We start from the raw sequence: 21074 nt of genomic DNA, 5'->3' as shown, positions 1-21074 counted from the left end.
TGTTCTCTTGCTGAAATTTCTTTTATGATCGCTTTCTGTATTTTAACTAAAGTTTTCTTTCCACCATCACTGCCGCCGCCGCCGGCGGTTTGCTTGTTGGGCATTGATGAATCACAGATTTTTTTTTTGTTTTTTACATTCATAAACCCTAATGTTGAAAACTTGATATCAAGTTGCCACTTGCTGGTGTTTTTTGGGCAAGCCTGCACGGTCCACAAGTTGGAAAAATTCAAAATTTTACATGGATGTTTTTACCGTATCGAAGTAACACCAAGAAAACACAAAACCACAAAGAAAACCTTGAGAACTCCTGGGTACAACCAAATGCATGGAACCTAAGCCAGAAACTCAGAATCCAGTTCAGTACCATGTTCTACCAGTTTAGTGATCATAAAATCTTTCATCGAGTTAACAATGAAGAACAGTTTTTTTTTTCTTTCTCATAACACAGCTTTTGAAGCGCAAAACCACCCCCTTTATAACATCTTTTTATATCTCTATAAATTTTTATTTGCCTCTTTGTTTCAGCTTTGATTTAACCAAAAACAGCCACCAAGCACCCTTTTATTCCTTTCCTCGTATGCAAATGCAGCATCCAATTGATCTATATCTGAAATCCTTAGCCTGTCTGGGTTTCTTACTGTTAAGGTGATACAATGCAACAGAATTGTTCCCTCTTCTATGTAACCAAGCTGTTTTTTTTTTTCTGATTAAGCAACTTGCTGTTGGGACTTCACTCTTTCATAATTACTCTTGGTATCCTGGATTTCCTTTTCAAGTTCTGCATACATCTTGACAGAATCCTCTGCAAACCTATGCAACTGACCCAGAAATCCCTCCAGGCTTGATCGAAAATGCTTGAAACCTAGGATACAATCCTCCAATGCTTCATCTCTCAACATGTTAACTGCTGAATCACTGCCATTATCAGCCTTCCATGATGAAAGGTTCGCATTCTTCCCTTGGTTCTTCTCTTGGCGTGGTAAAAAGCGAGCAGTTTCAGCTGCTAAACCCTTAATAGATTCTGCGACTTCCTTTGCAGGCAAGGTCTGAAGTCTGTCCAACCAGACACCACAGGTGACATATACAGGAGGGCCATAGCATCTTAAAGTCGTTGATGGTTCCTGTTGCCTCCTTTTTCTCTTGGCAGGTTTGCTTGGAAAAAAGACACATTTAAAAAGCCAACTATTTATAGCCTGCAGGTAGGAAATCTGAGCTCCAATCCACTTAGTAAAACTTGAAGATAGAGAGCTCAGTTCTTTTTCAAGATGAACAGTAACCTGCCGATGTGACTCTGACTTTATAGATAACTCGGCATTGCAATTGTTGTATGCTGTTGTAATGATGTTAAACTGAAGCTTGTGGCATTCAAACATCACCTCCCACATCCGACTCAGCCTGCAAGTGGCAGAGAGAGTGAACATAAAAGTAGAATATCTACTGAAACTATATGCACAATTCTCTCAGAAACGAGCTTCTATAAGCTTCTACTATGTATATCTTTCCATGAATTATTCGCAAGGAAAGGACTGGTCATCTGACATAATCAGTGAAAGGAATATAATTTTGTTAGGAAGGATCAGAGCGCTCTAGTGAATCTCCAACAAAGAATCCAGCTTTACCATTCTATTGCAGCCATTATTAAGTTCCATATATGTTCAGTAAATATTTACTCAAGGCAATACACAAGTAGAAAGTCTCCCATGGTTCGTCCCACTTGAGCAAGCCTTTCAGCGTCAAACTTAATTATAATGCAATCATGATGAGAGACTGAGTTTATCAATGCATAATCAAGTAGAACCTCTTACAGTGCAATTAATTTAGTCAACTTCCAGTTCAATGCTTGATCTAAAGTAAAGGAAAGAAAAGAATACATACCCATCTATTAATTCCTCAAGTTGTGGCTGGAGCTCTTTGTCTCTTAATTCCTCAATCCTCTTCGATATGGAATCAATTCTGTGAAGTGCAACTCTGATTCTCGAGTGTAGATCTTTAACAATGGCCCGGGTTTTATCAATTTTCATGTTGTGGAGACTTTTTCCATTTGATTCCAGTTGTCTTAAAACTTTACAGTTCATATCATACTCCCTTCTGACCATCTCACTAGCCTGAAATTTGGAGCAAATACTATAACTTGTGAACACTTTCTACGTTTTCTTTGTTTGCAATGTCCAATTTAGGTGTCTACTAAATTGAAAATCAATATTGATAATTAAGCTAACATACATACAAAAAACAAGATACTGTAAAGAGTGCATGGTTGATGGAGAACAAAATATATGAAGAAGAAAAAAAGTGACACACCACCACAAATTTTAATTTTCCCGAGTTATCCTATTTGAACCAAAAATCAAGTCAATCAACATTTGGTCTTTTTTATTCACAGTATCTATATTGTGGAGCATTAAACAATTATTATAATTTAATTAAAATATTAAATCATATTGGGAAGACAATCCGGGGACAGAGTAAAAGGGAGAGGAAGTGGCAAAATCTGTTAAGGATAGCAAGAATGAACGCCAATGAAAGCATTTTCCCTGTTAGAAACTACTTACTTAAATATTTTCTTTGATTCCCACACCTTGTAGCAAAACATTTATTTTGATTTCCTACACCATGTGAGTGACTGAGACACATCTAGTTTTACCTTAACTAATAATATGGAAGGATAAACCAATCCAAAAAGAAATAAGTCTAGAATGCCTAGAAAACAATTGAAAAGTAATAAAGAAATGACTCAGGCAACAGCATATCCGTTGTCCCGAGGGAAAACTTATCTCAAGAACAGCAAACTGAGATCAACTGAAAAGTAACAGGGTACGATTCTCAGCAACAGGATGCCTAACCTAACAAGGGATAAACTAGCCAAACAAGAGGAGCAGAACCAGATTGCAGAGTCCTACATGCTTAGGATAAGTTGACCAATGAAAATAACTGGTGAGGAGGGGAAGCCATAAGTTTCACAGTTTGTTTTGTATTCCCTTAAGCATTTCTGTTAAACCACTGGAATGTGATCACTTACAACGGATCTTTGTGCACTTCTCCATCATCATGTGACAGCAAAACAAGTAGACTGCATTTATTATCATATGAAAATCAAGAAAAATACATAAACAGCAGTGATATCAACACTGTACCTTTACTTCCTCATACAGCTTCCTCTCCCATGCATATAGTCTGTCTAGAGTTGAAGCATGACTGCCAGAGATCATGCAAAAATTATCAAAAAGATTACCAACTCGATCATCTGAATCATCCTTGGCGTTTAATCCAAGAGGAGTCCTGGATGAAGATGATCGCGAAGATGTCGTCCTATGCCAAGCTAAGTACTTCAAATCGTTTTGGGCAGGCTCTAAGTAAACAGTAGAAAGAATTAGCACGTAATAAAGGAAAAGTTTTTTAAGGTCTTGAGGTATTGTTCTCTATAAGATTTTTTTTTACTATAATTATACATTTTATATCACAGCTTAACAGCACAATCCTAAATATAACAGTAAAAGCAATTAAACGATCCCCAAAGAGATATTGATAGATTTCAATGTGCCTTTTTTTTTTTCCTTTTCAACAGGTGAAGGTAGTGGATGAAAAGACTTGTGCCTTGTACTTCGAAACGGAAGATGACTTAACATGGTCTTGACTCTCAACTCATCTTAAGACATAATTTTCATAACTCTATACTACATGTTGGGAAAATTTTTATAATATATATTCATATCTGATATATCCAAACAAAAACGTTCAGGAACATCGTGTAATATTATGTAGAATTTGCTTCAGTCAATCGCAACTTCAACATAGATTACGATGAATCTTTCAATCACCAGAACTTCAAACCATATGTATCCTCATGATGGACATTCCAGAAGCAATGTCCATGTTAATCCATCCAAAATGGTAAACTATTGCCAAATGGAAGGGAAAAAAATATTTTGCATTGAGTTAAGGGAGCTACCTTCTTGCACTTGGCTAGGGTCTTCCCCGCAAGATAAACAGGCCTTGAAGAATGTAGATGCCACTGATCCATCTGCAAGAGTAGAAAATTTACCAGTTCAGGGCTGAAAAAGAATGCCAAGTGATTAAATTGTCTTTAAATTGAAATTGATAGGTAGTTATCGGTCTTCAACAAAAAGCCGAAGTCCCTATCAACTTTCTACAATGAAGGCTTCAAACTAGTTATAAAGCAATGAGCCCTGTCCATGTAAAGCCAACCTGGGTCAATCACTGTGTCTTTCAAATACTAAGAGGTGAGTGAAAGAAAAAATGTTTTGAGTATATTTTCCAAGACCTCATGGAAATAAACATCTTCTAATTATGTCACAGATGCCAAAAAATGGTAAGGTAATAAAAAAACAAATTTGAAAAATATTATTTCCCTAACACCATAGGTTAAGAGAGAGAAAGAGGCCATACTTTCTTTTCCAGGTACCACTGGACGGAAATGCAATTTATTTGCTTCAAGCATCCTCGGAACCTCTTTCCCAGAATCAGAAGCTTTTATAAAGAGATACTCTATATCCTTTATGCTTGAAAAGAAGTCCTTAGGGGAAACCTTATTTTTTGATTGATCTTCCTTCATCGGTGTTTTCTGTCTGTCAGCTGAAACAGAAACTGCTGCTGATGGTGTTCTTAATGGCAACAAACCAGGAGAGTTCCCTTTCTTCCCATTCAATAGCTCAGTATCTGAAGCTGCACCACTTGCAGAAGGCGTGATTTGTGAGGCACTAGCTGCGACATGATCATGTACCCTATTAAGATTTTCAAAACTTCGCACCAAAGTATCCACAGGAGGGTCATCAAATTCATCTTCCGAACCCTCAGATTCTGCAATTTCATGAAACGAAGCTTTCTCTCCTTCGTCTTCCAGATCAGGAATTCCTTCCTCTGCCCTTAGCTGTCTAAAATCATCAGCACTGGCGAACCCATGGTTCAGTTGCATTCCGTCTTGAAAAGAAAACTGATGGTCAATTGGTTGAAAAGGTTCGAAGTAATCCCATTGAGTCGTCCCTGATGGTACTGATGAATCATCAAACTGTGATGTTTCATGTTTCTCAGTGGAACGAGGAGTGGTATTTTGTGGGGTACTGGATGACGTTACTGTCCCTGTAACGACTACAGGAGGTTTCTCTTCAATTGTTTTAGAAGAAAAGCCCCTAAATTTCATATGATGTGCCTGAAACTGACTTGAGCTGGGAGGAGATGGTGATGGAGAAAGGTTTTCAGCTGCATCAACAGGGTGAGATAAAGATGGAGAGGAGACTGAAAAATGGGAAAGCGACTTCTCAGTCAAAGCAGGTGGCTCTGGCGTTGCATTGGTGGAGATGTACAACGAAGATTCAATAGGAACTTCAGGTTCAACAAACTTCCTAAGAGCAGTTCCTGTACTTCTTAGTGACTGAATATACGTAACATGAGCTGCTGCAAGCGAGCACCGGCCATCAAGGGCTTGCCTAACAAATTTCCTTCTTTCACGACAAAGCTGCAAAGCCTTGTCTTCTTCTATTTTAGAACTTGAAGCACCCATTTCCCAGATCCAAATGTTTCAATCCCCGCTTTATCAAATTGTCAAGGCATAGGCTTCTTCCTGAAAATCAATGGATTAGAAACAACATCAGAGAAACTTCGAAGATAATGCAGCAATAACTTGCACACACCTGAGAAACTCTATATTATACAGAACAAATACAGCACATTTCAAGCAATCAAATCTTAGAAATGGAGCAAACTTCTATAATTCAGATTTCAATTTAATAGAGAAGAAACTATACATAGATTTCTCATAAAAAAGACTTCACAATTCACAACGATTTTTAAAAACAAAAAATGTGCCATCTCAAATTACTGAGATAAGTGGAAAATTCGTGCAATTTTGCCCCAGCAACTACAAACAAGAAGTCCAAGGCCATTCCAAACCCTGAGCTAATGAAGTAAGAAAAAACAAACCCAGGTTGCAAATAAACACACTGAATTAATTTAAACACTCAATTCGGCCAGTGTAAAGGCATGAGGATCCTGAAATGTGGAGGCATAAGAAATTGTACTAGTATAAAAACCATGACTTTGAACAGTGACTTCAATCCTTGGATCCAAGAGCATGCTCGATATGAAAAACCATTATCCTGGACTTTTGTACCAAGCCAAAGAAAGAAAAATCAGTAACAAAAGTCTAGAAAGCTTTAAACTTTAATTTGAAACAAAAGGCTACAGAAACTAAAAACTCAAAAACTGTTAAATTCAAAACTTATGCCTAAAAAGAAGAAAACCCAAAAGAAGAGTGGGAATCTCTATGACTATTCATGTGTCCAAGCTCTAAAGCCAAAAAAACACTAATTATTGTATCAACACAACAAACATCAAACTACAAAATATACAGGTAATCAAAACTCAGCTGTAACCAAAAAAGGACCTTTTTGCATACTTTACAACCTCTATCTCTGCTTAATTTATCAACTAACCAAAAAAGAAAACATCAGGAGAGACATGGAGAGAAAGAAACCACCACCTCTCCAAAGAAAGAAAACCCATTAGACTGAATCAATCATGCATCGAAAAATATCAAATTCAAGCCAAACAAAACTCAGAAGAACTAGAACTTTTCTTCTTCTTCTTCTTCTTCTTTTTAAAAAATCACAATGCTTTCATGCCAAACCAATTAAAGCAAAATTCACAAGACCACAAAGAAAAAAAAACCATCAATCTTAACCAATTAAAAACACCAAACAATCAATCAAAACTCAATATTCATGCCAAACCAATTAGAAGTTAATCAAACCAAAAAGGAAAGAAATGAAATAAAGGTAGTTAGTGGGTCACCAGAGAAAAAAGATGAAGTAATGTAATCCAATCAGAAGAAGCCACTAATAGTAAAACATAGTATGATTGATAGAGGGAGAGCGTGGAATTCAGAGCAGACTCAGATGAGAAACAGAATCAACATTTCTTCTTTAAGTAATGTTGTACATATACAGTGAGAAATAATAAAGAATTTTGGTTTCAGACACAGAGAGAGAATGTACAGTACACTTCAGAGAGAGAGAGGGAGAGGGAGAGGGAGATCGAGAATCTGGTGGGGGTAAGGTAAGGTATAAGGTAAAAGGGAAAGGGGCGGTGGTTCCATGCAAAAACGCAATCTGCAAAGAGGAACAAAACTATAAACAAAACATAATTTGAACATGAAAGTTGCGTTGTCTTTTGGACTCCACTTCAAGGATAGATTTTTTATTATTATATAATAATAAAATAAATTATAGTTATTGGATTGAATATAATTTTATTAAATGAACTTATGTGTATTTGGAAAGATCATGGTTATCAAACTTAATTTATATTCATACGAAGATTATCACTTATATGAGTTACTTTTATTTCAAATTATTTCAAATATTTATTTAGCATGTTTATCAATGATTTAAACGGCTCAGATAAATTTATATAAAATCTAATTAAGTAATTATAAAGAGTTCTTTTATATAAAAAAAATTAAAATATGCTTTGAAATTTACGCAATCTAATTAAGTAATTTATTTATTTGGATGGTGTTACTTTAAAAAAAAAAATTGTGATTGTATGCTTTGAAATTTCTTCTTGGTTTGAATGATGTTTTCGGTTCAATTTTGTAACTAGATTTAGCCTCTTCTTTGCTACGGGTAAGATAAAAAGCTTTAAAAAATATAAATGGTGTTATTTTTATCTGTATGCAATGAAATATTTGAAATGATAACTAAAAACTCGATTAATGTATTAATTGACCATCAAAAGTGTTAATAGATGAAAAAAAAATCGGTGTGACTTGTAATGTATTTGACAATGTGGTAGTTGTTACTTTTCCAATAACTTTTTATGCCGAAACACATGTCATTGATGTTTTTTTATTTTTTAAAAATTATTTTTGATATCAACACATCAAAACGATCCAAAACGTATAAACCATATTAATTTTTAGCAAAAAAATTTAATTTTTTAGAAACGCGGTTTACACCGCGTTCCCAAACACATTCTAAATAGAGAAATAGAAAACCAATTGCCTCACTCAAATGATAATATGGTTAAAAATAAATCTTTGTTATTCTAGTTTTATCTAACTCTAACTTAAATGTGAAAATAAAGAACTGTCGAAGATCAAATTGGAAAAAAAATTGAGGGGTGAAATAAAAAGACAACAACAAACCATGTTGATTTGGGTTAACACATGAATTCTACAATCCGGGTAATAAACACAACTATAATGAGTTAACCCAACTGAATAATTTATCTTTCTTTTTCCTTCCTTTATTATCTTTCTGGTTGAACTTTTATTGGGTCTTAATTGATCATAAACCGAATCAAATCTAGAAGCAAATAAAAGAGTTATAAAAGAATTTAAACTAAAACTTTTTAAAAAATAATCATATTGTACTGATTCCAATCAATTTTAATCTACAAAAAAAATTTAGAACTCATGTCTAAATATGATACCAGTTAGGCATAGTTTTTTTAAGATAAGCAATAAAAAAAAGATGAAGATGCATTTTTTTTATTTGAAGTTAAAAAAAAAAGTTCAATGATAACCAAAAGATTAAATTGCATTTTAAAAAAAAAATTAGGTGAGGAAATGCATAAAAAAAGCCCTAGATGTTGTGTTACAACACATTGAATCAGCAATTTGTGTCAAGGGGTCAACCGGGTTTAATAGTTTTTTTTAATAAATTTATGTTGCACCTAAATCAAGAGTAAAAAGAATTGAAAAAAAAGCCCAAAAAAAAAAAAACGTACGTGCGCGGGCCTATGAAAAAAAGATCTTAGACCCACATGCCTGGGCTTTATATTTTATTTTTAATTTTTAAAGGGGCGATCGTCCAACTTTTTTATTTAAAATAAATAAATAAATCAGACGACATGTCGCATATCTGCCCATAATCCAACCACCATAGTGATGGTTGGAAAATCAGGCCAGAATTTTTTTTTCAAAATTATAAATTTTTTTCAACTCATTTTTAACCAAAAAAACATCTCATAAATTCCCTCACAATACCTAAAAATCAATTTATCAACCTAAGAAACTCAAAAACAGCCCAAAACATGAAATCAAACTTGATTAAATTTTTCTTTCTTGACCTTTCTATTGTTTTAGGTAATATCGAGATTTCAAACAACCATCATTCAATTTTTTTCATCAAATAAAACCTGTGAACACCAATATCAATCAATTTGGTGGTCGGAATATGCGAAAATGATGATTTTCTCTCTCTATACTGAATTCCAGTGAAAATCTCTCTCCTTAAAAAACTAGGACTTAAAAAATAATAGAAATAAAGTTGTGAATCAAAATTGAATTTATAAAAATATAAGGGACACAAAAGGTCTAACTTTATAAGTTGGAGGATTAAAGTGTATTTTTACGATAACTTTAAATACATCACCTATTTTTAACAGCTTTTCTAAAGCTGGTTTCTTGTCTTTCAATTTTGTTCCTAACCAATAAATTGGAAGCAATTGGAAAACTAAAGAACACAATTAGAAGAAAAAAAAAGTTAAGGGATCAAAATGAAAAAAAATAACACTACTCTAGCACACATTGCTTTGTGAGTGTGTGAGCAATATTTAACGCCGTTCAAAACACCCTTTCGTTATAGTATGTTTATCTATATCTATATTTGATTTATTATTATACTCCGTGAGAAGTTGTGGACGTGTATTTTAATTTTTTTTTGGCTATCCATAAAGTTAAATATCCTTTCAGCATAAAGTTAATGATGCTATTTCACTTGCACTCAGGTCTTAATTATCATTTACAACTGGGTTTGGGCAGAGTTTATTTTTAAGCTATATTAATAGTTAATTTATTTAAATTTAGATGACTCACTAAAATCCGAGTGAATTAACTATGTTTCAATGGTTTTTTTATAAAAAATTTAATCTAAAATATTCATATTATTTCGTTAAAAAAAATAAAGCAATATTATTTTAAAAATAAAACTAGATTGATTCATGAACTCACGAACTCACGAGTTAATCCGGTTAGAACTCGCCCACCATATCCAGGCTTCTACGGCAGTTATATTCTGTGACGTCTCTGTTTTCTTCTCGAAACTTCTTGCATGCACTCCTCTAAGAATAAGCTGAGAAAATAGAAAGAAAGAAAGAGAGAAGTTTCAACTTCTTGTGCCTAATAGAACCTCCCCCGGTCACCTTTCCATGCTAGCTGCTTTTGCATCGTGTTTTTTAAAAAATTAATTTTTTATTAAAAATTAATTTTTATATATATTTTAAATCATTTTAATAGGTGGATTTTAAAAATAATTTTTAAAAAATAAAAAAATATATCATTTTAATACATTTCAGCACTCCTAAAATAGGCTATCACCATCATATTAATTTATATTTTTAATTCTCAATTATTAGAAGAATGTATGTAAAGAACATTTCTCATTAATTATTTCTTATGCACAAATTTAATTGCAATTATCAGAATTTGTTTGCTGTAAAAACATTGATTCCCTGTGTTATTCTGGATGTTTCAACAACCAATTCATGACTTTTTTTTTCGAATTATTAGGACACGACAGCAAAGATGCTTTTATCTCTCTCTCTCTTTTTTATTTTTATTTTTAAAGTCTTGAGAGAATTTTGTTTCTATGTGTAAAGAGAATCTTGGTATAAGCTTTTGCAAGGTTCTGACAATAAAGTGGAGATTCGACGAATTTTATTTTCTTCTTTTTTTCTTTGATCTTGACCATAAAGTGGAGATAAGACAATTTTTTAGTTAAAAACATAGTTCATTTTATCCACTTCGAGAATTTAAACCTAAATTATTGGATTATCCAGTTAATATATAAATCATTAAATTAACTCAGATGAATTAAAATATAATAAAATAGAGATTAAATAAATAAAATTAAGGGAGAATGATAGAGAAAGCATCTCTTAATTTCGTGGGTTCAGCAACTATACTTCTGTACAAATCATTTAGCCGAGTATTTGACTACCTATGTTATGATAGTTGTTATTTTTAAAAGAATCTAAAAGGTTTTATTGTAGTTTTATTTAGTGTTTTAATTTTTTACATGTCACCATGAATTGGAATAATGATTTTTTTTTTTAAATTCCTAACTTGATTTTTTAAATTTTATTTTGCACAATTAAATCTTTTTAAGCCCAAATTAACATTTAATTACATATGTTCTGGGGATGGAAAGTTAAATAGAAAGACAATAAACTTAAGTGAAAAAAAAGAGTAAAATAGAAGGCGACTTAGAATTTTTTTAAAAAATTCATTTTAGTCCCTATCCTTTTTAGTTATTGAGTCATCAATCCCTTTAATTAAATAGTGCAAAACTAAGATCACTATTGTATTTTGGCAAATCCTGGTTTGCCAAAGACATTTTAACATGCTTCCCGTAATTGGATTCCATATACTTGAATTACGACGTCATTTGAGCAGCAGAACAAAAGCATCATCTTAAGGCATCAAGTTTAGGATTTCAAATTCTTACCCCATCGATCCCATGGAGAATCCTCAAGTTTTAGAACGACGATTGAATCTTTGAAATTGGGGTGAAATCTATCCTTTTTAACCCATTTTATTATATGAATATTCCTTAATCAATGTTAAATTTGGCTGATAGAACTCCAAGTTATTTTTTCCCGGTAATCAAATTTAATCAAAACTCTAGCCAACCAACACATTCATGCATGTTTGGTATTGAAATTGGATTTTTTTTTTGTTAAAATTTGATTTTTTTTTACTTTAATTTATTTTTTTTAGTTTTTGAATTATTTTAATGTATTGATATTATTAATAATAAAATATTAATTTTAATTTATTTTAAAATAAAAAATACTTTAAAAAACAATTCTTACCATAATTTTAAATAATATATTAAGATTTAATGTGGCATATATAAAGTTTGGTAAGTTCGAATTCTTCACAAAAAAGGAACGGGCCAAATGTCCCATCTGCCACCAGACCGCACCTTGGGTCAATTCTTGATGATTAAATTGATGAAAAACATTTACCTACACACTAAATGCATAAATTTCATTAATTAAAGACAAGATGGTTCTTTGCATGAGTAATTATATGACCCTAGCAACACGAGATCTTGGAAGCGCAGCCCAAACTTAACTTATGAAGGCTTGGACCAACACGAGATCTATGCTAGATCATGTTGAATCCCAAACTCAATAATTAGAGAGTGAATTTATTTAAGTTTTAAATTTAAAAAATTATATATTAAAAAATAATATAAATCATATATTAATATTTTAAGTTTAAGCTATTGAGTTACACTAATAAAATGTGCTGATGAGCTTGATTATAAGATTCTTAGACGGAAGGTAGAGATTCAAAACAGTCTGAAAGGGAAGGGTACGCAGCTTCTTGTCTCTCTCCAACCCAATAGCATTTCATCTGTGAATGGCCTTAAAAGTTCAAAAGATCAAGGTGTCCTTAGACGAGCTTAGAAAAGATGCAATTGGGTATGGGCTTGGAGTTCTATATACAACTCCTCAACCTAGCCTGCACCCAAAGACAGACTCTTTCCTTGGCAGCTCAGAAGTTGTCATAGGAAGGGGTGATGATGTCTCTAAAATTATGAACTTGATGGTTAGCTCTTGCAGACAACAAGTTCTTTCTGTCATTCCTATAGTGGGAATGGCCGGGCTCGGAAAGACCACCCTAGCCAAAATGGTGCTCAAAGAAGTAAAAGATAGAAAACTTTTTGATGTAATATTTTGGATCTGTGTTTCTGATAGTTTTGATGATGAAAGGATTTTAGGAGAAATGTTGCAAACTATTGATAAAAACACTGGTGGGATAAGTAATATAAATACAATAATGACAAATCTTGAAAGACAGTTGAAGGATAAAAAAATTCTTCTCGTGCTTGATGATGTGTGGAATGAAGAATATAGGAACTGGGAGAGTTTAAAGGATCGTCTGTTAAAAGTTGTTGGGATTAATCATGGTAATGCTGTTGTTGTGACGACTCGTCTTCCATTAGTAGCATCCATAATGGAGAATCCTCCTGTGTTTAGGCATGAACTGAAACAACTGTCAAATGATGAATGTTGGTCAATTATTAGGAAAATAGTGTCTAGAAATGGAGGAGAGTCGATTCCTTCAGAATTGGAGGCTGTCGGAATCGATATTGCAAAAAAGTGTGGGGGAGTACCATTAGCTGCTAGTATTATAGGGGGCATGTTGCTTTCTGAGAAGAAGGAAAAATGGTTGTCCATAAAAAAAAATGAAGCTGTTGAGAAGTTTAATCTTACTAAATAAACTTTTACCAGTGTTGAAATTAAGTTTTGATCACTTGTCTTCTGAATCTTTGCAACGATGTTTTGCTTATTGCTCTATTTTTCCGAAAGATTTTGAGATTGAAAAGGAGAAATTGATTCAGCTTTTGATGGCTGAAGGGTTGCTTGGGCCATCTCATGGAGAGATGGAAGATATTGGTGCTAGAAATTTTAATGACTTGCTTGCACGCTCGTTTTTCGAAGATTTCCAAACGGATGAGCTTGGAAACGTAATCTGTTGCAAGATGCACGAACTTGTGCACGATCTTGCTTCGTTGGTGACAAAATCAGAGACAGTGATTTGGGAGGCTGGTTCAGTTATAGACGGTACATTTCGTGCCCGACATCCAAATCTCTTTTCTTATGACAGAGATGAACCAGCATTTCTAAAGGATGGTGCTAGAAAATTGCGTACATTATTCAAGATTCTTCAGCAAGTCTTGGGAATTTAGAGGCTTGCGAAGTCTGACCTTGAATGTTGCTTATATGACAGAGCTGCCAGATTCAATTTGCAGGCTGAAACATTTGAGGTACCTGGATGTTTCACAAACAAATATCAAAGCATTCCCGAAATCCATCACGAAGCTCTATCATTTGCAAACCTTAAGATTCCGTAGATGTTGGTTACTCGAAAAGCTTCCCAACAAAATGGAGTATTTGGTGAGCTTGAGACATATTGACTTTAGTCATACGCCAGCTGATGTTGGATGCTTAACTGGTCTTAGAACACTGCCATTCTTTGAAGTGGGTCAAGATAAGGGCCACATAATTGAAGAGTTGGGATGCTTGAAGGAACTAGGAGGGGAGTTGAGAATAGTCAATCTGTCAGTACACCTTCCTTCAACACGTGCTTCTCTTCGGCATTTTAAGGAAACATCTCAGCCCCACATTCCACAAGGGTTTAATCATCTTCAGGTATTTGATAGGTGTCATGCGTTTGATGTTGGGAAAACTAGGAACAATCGGACACCAATTTACTCAGATCAATTCACAAATCACAAATTCTAATTCTTTTCCCTCTTTGTACAGTAAAAACAGATTCAAACAATGATCAAATGGGTTTAATCATTTTTTCCTAATTTTTTGCTTCGTATTTTCTGTTTATCTGATTTTTTTTTCCTTGAGTTTTTGTATAAGCCCTTGTTCTACGCAAAGCTGATGACAACTGATTCCTATCTTTAAATGTGTACTTTTGTGCTTCAACTCAGCTCGATTTTCCTCTGGCTTAATCTTTAGCAGAACTGGCGGATGAAGATCAGGTAAAAAAGAGAAAAGTCCTCCATGCTGCGCAGCCAGCCCCTTGCTATGACTTCTGACAGGTATTTGGTTGTTTGCGTATTTCTTTGAAAATCCACTCTATGATATTGTATGTGATTATATTTCAAGGAGAAACATACTTTCTTTTTCAGTCAACCAAACAAGAGTGGTTCATTTCACTAACAATTGCAAAAGCATGATACACTTTTTCATTCGAAGTCCTGGCGGGAATAGCTATCGTCAATCGATCAAGAAAACTGTCAGTACACCTTCCTTCAACACGTGCTTCTCTTAGGAATTTTAAGGAAACATCTCAGCCCCACATTCCACAAGGGTTTAATCATCTTCAGGTATTTGATAGGTGTCATGCGTTTGAAGATATGGATAATTTTTCTCTGTGAATTCCATTGCTAATATAACTCTCGGCCATTTCTTTCAACCACAGAATAGTTCGGAAGGTGCAGGTAGAGCAACTAATGGAAGATGGTCTTTGGATTGAGGTAAGCATATAACCAGAAATTGACTATGTCTTAAAATCCTTTCAACTTCATTTTATACCTTAGTTTAATAAATCTTTTTCAACATAACAATATAAAAAGTAACAGAGTAGTTTGTTAAAAAAATGATATTTTCTGTAAAATGAACCATTGATTTTTAACAAGGACTGCTAATGGGGGCCATTTTAATATAATTACATGTAAATTATGCAAGATGATTTTAGATACACAGCTATGATCTTGTCAACAGAACTCTCTTATTTGATGAGCTTGAATTTAAAAATTCCGTTGGAGGGTTGTTCGTCCTTCCAAGTATCTGGATCTTCGTGAACCACATCCAGTGAGCTTGTCTTGAATATGTCGTTTGGGTGGGTAAATGGGTCGTTGAGCGGTCTCAGGAGTTTGGCTCTGTTAGGATATTTGTTTTGCAGACTCATTTAACTGGTAAGATCAAAATAATAGTGAAATTATCTGTTGACTGTTTCCCTTCTCTATGGCAGCGATGAAAATCAGCAAACTGACCATTACCCAAAATTTCCTTGATGGATGACAAAGGAATCAATGTGTTCCGAACCCACCATTTCTGATCTTAGAAATGTACGTTCTCTATGTTGTACGTTCTTAAGATTTTATCTAAGCACTGAACAGAAGTGTTATGTGTGTGTCTTTGTGTTATTCAGAAGGGAGGTTTTCAGATGCTTTGAGAAACTTGGCTCGCCCGTTTCACCCTCCATTAGATGCCAGAGGCCAAGAAGTTCTGCAATCAGTGCTTAAGTGATCGAAACAAGATGAGAGATTTGGAATCGGTTTCAGTGAGGTGTGTTTATTAAATTTCCAGCTCTTTAACATGTTTATTGATTAAAAGGAGAAAATTCCCAGCTCTTTATTATGGCATTCAACCCTTAGATGCCTACTTACTGATTTCAACACATTTCAATCCTCTGTCTCACCAGAGTTTCTTACCTTCTGTTTCATTTCTAAAATTGGCAGGCTTGCTTGATCTTCAATAGACATGGTAGATGAAGATTCAATGCAGACTCTGTAACAAAGATAAGGTAGATGAGTAGATGAAGATTCGATGCAGACTCTGTAACAAAGATAAGGTAGATGAAGATTCAATGCAGACTCTGTAACAATGCAGACTCTGTAACAATGCAGACTCTGTAACAAAGATAAGGTAGATGAGTAGATGAAGATTCAACGCAGACTCTGTAACAAAGATAAGGTAGATGAAGATTCAATGCAGACCCTGTAACAATGCAGACTCTGTAACAAAGATAAGGTAGATGAAGATTCAGTGCAGACTCTGTAACGAAGATCAGGTCTCAGTATTATCAGTACAAGCTCTGCTCATTGAATATTTCAAAAATTGCATCACATATAATACTGCAGGGCCCAAGTATACAGAATAAGTGATAGGGCTTGTAGCCCAGCATATATGGATAGTTTACACACTAACGCAAGGCAATGGCCCAATATAAGTTTTCAAGGCAATGGCGCAAATTAAGTTATATGGTTTCTGGACTTTTCCATGCTATGTCCGCGCATGTAATTTCTCGAACCAAAATAAGAAACGATTGGACCCTTTTTATAGGTGTGTGTTCTCATTTTACAGATCAAAGTTTTCATTTCGAGATATTATATTAATTTTTAATTTTTAAATTCAAATCAAGTTTTGTTTAGATTATCAATTAATAAATTAAGTTCACAGAATCACATAAAATTAACTCTTATTTCATAATTTAATGTGATGAATCGGTTTTCAAATCAACTTACCGAGCTAAACTGGATTTAATAATAGTGGTAATGACTGATTCAAAAACCCAATATTTCATAATTTATTTCAGATTAGATTTGTAATTAGATGAGTTAAAATATTAATATGATCAAACATATAAATCCTCCTTTTATAAGGGTGGATTATAAACGGAGAAAAACTAATGTTCTCCGGAAAAGATTGATCATGATTCATCGATTTCATTTCTTTCAAACATAAAAGATTTGCGATTCAAAATAGAAAACTTTCAATTAAACGAAGGTCATGCATAAGAAAGTGGACTTTGCACAAGTGTTACAATGAAGATCCATATAATATTCATGTGAAAAAGCCAATGCCTTGGGAAGGGCATGCAGTTTCCTAATTATTTGAACTAATAATTGATCCTACCGAAGAACTGTACAGCTGATCAGTTGAGTTGAAATGAAGGCTAGGAATCCAAACCTTTTGAGTTGGAAAGACAAGAAAGGATGCATTATCGAGAAACTTTTCTTTAGAAAACGGGAGGCAATGCTGGAAAGCACCATCAAATGTTTCCTTTGGGCGGCACAAGTGGGTGTCGTTTTAAAGAAAGCAATCACCGATTTTTCTTCGGAAAAAGCGACGGAAGGGAAAGCATCAAAGCATCTTTTTCTGTGAATAGAGTTCATCCCTGCTGGGTCAAAAGCTACACCCGCTTTGCACTGAACTAACACCCAATTCAAAAGCTATTATTTCAAAGCATTTCTCCCTTGTCATCAATGGCTACCAAAGAGAAAACATGCTGAGGTAGCCCTTTCATTCGCAGCCGAGGAGATGATGGTTCATAGCAAGTGGGATTTTAATCTTTTGTTTTTTTTATCATTGAGGGAAAGATAAAGACAATTGAGCTTTCATGATCAATCTTTATTTCTTTTTATCTGTTTTTTTTTTTAAATTCACCTTCATGTCCTCTATTTCATTTTTTTTTAAAAAAACCCATATATACAGACCTGTCATTATTATAAACCCGCGTAATTGATACCTTTTAATAGGTATGCTTTTTTTTTTATTAGTTTTTTTTTAAATTTTATTTAAATTAATACCCTCTCTCTCATTTTTTAAATTCTTTATTTCACCTTTTTTATATAACAATTGTTTTTTTTAATTATTTTGTCTGCATTTGATATTTCAAAGATGTATTCTAATTTATCTATATTTTTTTTAATGTTTTATATAAATAAAATATATTTTCATTATGTGTATATAAAAATAAAAATAATTTGTTCCTAGTAAAAAAATAACCTCTTAGATTAAAAAAAAAGTAAACTAAAAGGAAAAATTTGGGTTAAATATTTGTATATTTATTTATTTTTTATTTTTATTATAATGATTATCTTTTTATTTAAGTACAAGCAGCTTTTTCTCGGTTTATTATTATATATATTTTAAAATTTATTTTGTTCAATGTAAAAAGCACCTTTATATTTTTTAATTAAAAAAGTTTACAATGAAACGCAATTGCAACATTGTCACATTTTACATCTTTATTCAAAATTAATTTGAAATTCTACACGTAATGTTGCATTGACAGCTTTTTTAATATTTATTAATGCATGACTCTTATGTTATTTATTAATGCATGACTCTTATGTTATTTTATTATATATATGCATTAATTTTTTGAATCACTTTTAATTTTTTTTATATTAAAAAACACATTATTAATATTTACATATTTTTTTCATTAAAAAAAATATCCTAGAGAAGGCAAAACAAAGGTGAATTGACTAATTAGTTATGAAAGATGTGTCAACTTGTCACTAATTAAAATTTGAAAAGCTGGGCATCATTCTCATTTCTAGTAATAACCACACGTACATTTTCTTACATTTTAACAACACTATAAAACAATATAAAAGGTTGTGGCTAAAATATTATAGTTGCATTATCAAAACACTATTCATTTTAATAATTGCATTACCAAAACACTATTCACACACATATATATTTTGTTTTATTTTTCTAATATGTAGTGTAACTAATTCAAGTTAATCTTTTACCATCGTTAAGACAAAAATTATAGTTAAACTAGTTCACTTCCTGGTAAGTATGATTCTCCATTTGATGATAAAATTCCAGTCTCATCTTTTATTTGTGAAAGTTATATTTTAGTTCCTAAATTTTAAAAAATAGCAAATTGATACCTGGAGCATAATTCAAGCTTTTGAACAGAATTAAGGATGAATTATGGATAAAATTTCAGTATGGTTATGAGTTTATGATATTTTTCAATTTGGTCCTTTAAATTCAACAAGATTACAATTTAGCCCCTAAAATTCTAAGAAAAATCCAAATTCATCCCTAGCTACAATTTCAGTTTTTCATATTGGTTTTGATGAATAATTGAAGTTTATTAGTTAATTATTATCAAGTTTTATGAATTTTTCTTTTGAATTAGAATTTTAAGCAACCGTTTGATTTTTGGGTTTTTGAAAAAGAGCCAGTTTGGTCTCTAAATATATAGAGTTATGAGTTAGACCATAAGCTAAGTATATTAGATAGATTTTATATTGTTTTCAAGTTTTGTTTAAGTATGTATTCTTTTGTATTCAGATACTCTTGATATCCCACCCGCTGAGCATCAGTATAGTTCCTTCGATATATGCTTTTGTGTTTCTTCTACTTTTGAATCACGTGAGTGAATAATATTTTGTATGCATAACGAATATTTTAGATATTTGGATTATTAATATGAAATGAATCATGTTTTTTGATAATACATATTTTGCTTATTATCTATTGTTTATGATAAATCATGATCACTTATTAAAATTGATTTATTGATAAGAGATATTATGTACATTTGAATTGATAGCTCCTCATTCAATTGATTGTATGAGTTAAAACTTTAAAAAATAATTATATTTTGTTTGATTATGATCTTACGATATGCCAATATGAATATTTATGCTAACATGGTAATGTTAACCTTTATGGATATTGTAGTTTTGAATCGTAGTTTGTTGGGAGAGTCACCAACTTGTGGTGACTGATCATCTCATAATCTAGAGCATTATTCTCATTATATATTAATTTTCTAACGAGCCTTACCTCATGATATTTCTTGTTATGGCCTCTTTATGAAATATATTTTATTGTATTACCTTTTAGGTGTATATTGAGTGTTATTTACTCTAATTATTTATTTTTTTCAAGCTTATAACTTTATTGTATTAAAGATTGTAGTAAGATAATTGATTTATATTATAGAATTAATTATGATATCAAATGCTACATAGAACTATGATTGAATTTCAATAAAAAGTTTAGGCTCACATGAGTAAGTAACCCAGATAGAGAACTTGTCTATATGCTAGTCATGAATAGGGGATCAAATCATGACAAAGATAGTAGTCATGGAACATGAAACCTTGCCACCTTTTCCCATTATCTTTAAGCTTCAAACTAACCCAAACTAGTTTAGAGGCAATGTTCATCAAACTGTTAAATTGCTCAAATCCAATGACTTAAAGTTGTACAAGTTCTTTCCCTTCAATTATTTCTTCCCGACCTTGCCATTAAAATGACATTTATAATTATTTGTAATTGGATACAATGTTACCTAACATGGCCAGCCATTGAATGCCTAATACCGTATCATAATTGTTCAATTTAAAACTAAATATCTTAGCCATAAAATTCGCTCCTTGCATCTTTCATTTGAAATCTCTACACATGACCAAGCAAATCATAGTTCCCTTATTGATAATTTCCACTATTAAAGGTCTAATGCATGTGAAGTTGCATGTAACTAATTGATCACTTTTGAGTTAGTGAAATTATAGGTGCTGGTAGATTTTACCATAATGAATAGTGAATATTTATCCACCTTTCTAATTACTTTAAAAAATATGAAATCCATTGATACCCTCCAACGTATTAATGGATATATGAGGATTAATAGTTTTATAATTAAAAGTACTGTCTCATTTATCTTTTTTCTTCATGTCATCATCATCATCATCATCTACAATATACAAAGAATAAAGTTTTGTATTTTTGCACCTATAACCTGTAACAAACTTCTCCTCACACCAAAAAAACAACCTCTTAGATCTTCTCTCGTCTAACTCTATGTTTCTTAATGACTTGATTGGTTTTAGGATTGGGTTGTTGGGAAAATTTTGAGTAAGTGTAACTAACAAACTAGGCTGAAGTGACTTTAAGGTATTACTAGTGAGAGAGGATTTGTTTTTATTGGAGATTGGGTGTTGGCTAAATTTGGGCTAAGTAGTTTAGGTCATGGTATG

General features: G+C 32.7%; 2 protein-coding genes and 1 long non-coding RNA gene across 5 annotated transcripts; 2 read left to right on the top strand and 1 right to left on the bottom strand.

Moving 5' to 3' along the window:
- Positions 1–277: 277 nt before the first annotated feature.
- Positions 278–7169, bottom strand: LOC133699203 (protein ALTERED PHOSPHATE STARVATION RESPONSE 1-like). Of its 3 annotated transcripts, none has more exons than XM_062122356.1 (6): positions 6811–7169; positions 4411–5581; positions 3953–4024; positions 3138–3352; positions 1879–2108; positions 278–1398 (listed from the first exon to the last, which is right to left on the bottom strand). In XM_062122356.1, the coding sequence occupies exons 2-6, from the start codon at positions 5519–5521 to the stop codon at positions 711–713; spliced, it is 2316 nt and encodes a 771-aa protein (XP_061978340.1). In that variant the 5' UTR covers positions 5522–5581; positions 6811–7169; the 3' UTR covers positions 278–710. The 3 variants fall into 3 exon arrangements, with proteins under 3 accessions (XP_061978340.1, XP_061978342.1, XP_061978341.1); XM_062122358.1 differs by lacking the exon at positions 6811–7169 and adding an exon at positions 6500–6723; XM_062122357.1 differs by lacking the exon at positions 6811–7169 and adding an exon at positions 6039–6480.
- A 5222-nt stretch (positions 7170–12391) lies between these two features.
- On the top strand, positions 12392–14280 carry LOC133699375 (putative disease resistance protein RGA3). Its single transcript, XM_062122608.1, has 3 exons — positions 12392–13160; positions 13345–13683; positions 13766–14280. The coding sequence occupies exons 1-3, from the start codon at positions 12392–12394 to the stop codon at positions 14278–14280; spliced, it is 1623 nt and encodes a 540-aa protein (XP_061978592.1).
- Positions 14281–14994: 714 nt separating this feature from the next.
- LOC133698559 (uncharacterized) lies at positions 14995–16383 on the top strand. Its single transcript, XR_009843159.1, has 4 exons — positions 14995–15623; positions 15707–15843; positions 16017–16081; positions 16309–16383. It is a non-coding gene; the product is annotated as an uncharacterized LOC133698559 (long non-coding RNA).
- The last annotated feature ends 4691 nt before the right edge of the window (positions 16384–21074 follow it).

Source organism: Populus nigra, chromosome 7 (genome assembly GCF_951802175.1).
Source record: "Populus nigra chromosome 7, ddPopNigr1.1, whole genome shotgun sequence".
NCBI lineage: Eukaryota > Viridiplantae > Streptophyta > Magnoliopsida > Malpighiales > Salicaceae > Populus > Populus nigra.
Note: the sequence above shows the minus strand (reverse complement) of the source record. Positions and strands in the feature narration are given on the sequence as shown.

Excerpts from the sequence above, each read along its gene's own strand:
- LOC133699203 (XM_062122356.1), bottom strand. The coding sequence starts at position 5,521 with ATGGGTGCTTCAAGTTCTAAAATAGAAGAAGACAAGGCTTTGCAGCTT. Across the intron at positions 2,109-3,137 it reads AGCTGTATGAGGAAGTAAAG|GCTAGTGAGATGGTCAGAAG; the intron begins GTACAGTGTTGA and ends TCCAAATTTCAG. Across the intron at positions 1,399-1,878 it reads CTTGAGGAATTAATAGATGG|GCTGAGTCGGATGTGGGAGG; the intron begins GTATGTATTCTT and ends TGCCACTTGCAG.
- LOC133699375 (XM_062122608.1), top strand. The coding sequence starts at position 12,392 with ATGGCCTTAAAAGTTCAAAAGATCAAGGTGTCCTTAGACGAGCTTAGA. Across the intron at positions 13,161-13,344 it reads GGGAGTACCATTAGCTGCTA|ATTTTGAGATTGAAAAGGAG; the intron begins GTATTATAGGGG and ends TTTTTCCGAAAG. Across the intron at positions 13,684-13,765 it reads GGATGGTGCTAGAAAATTGC|AGCTGCCAGATTCAATTTGC; the intron begins GTACATTATTCA and ends CTTATATGACAG.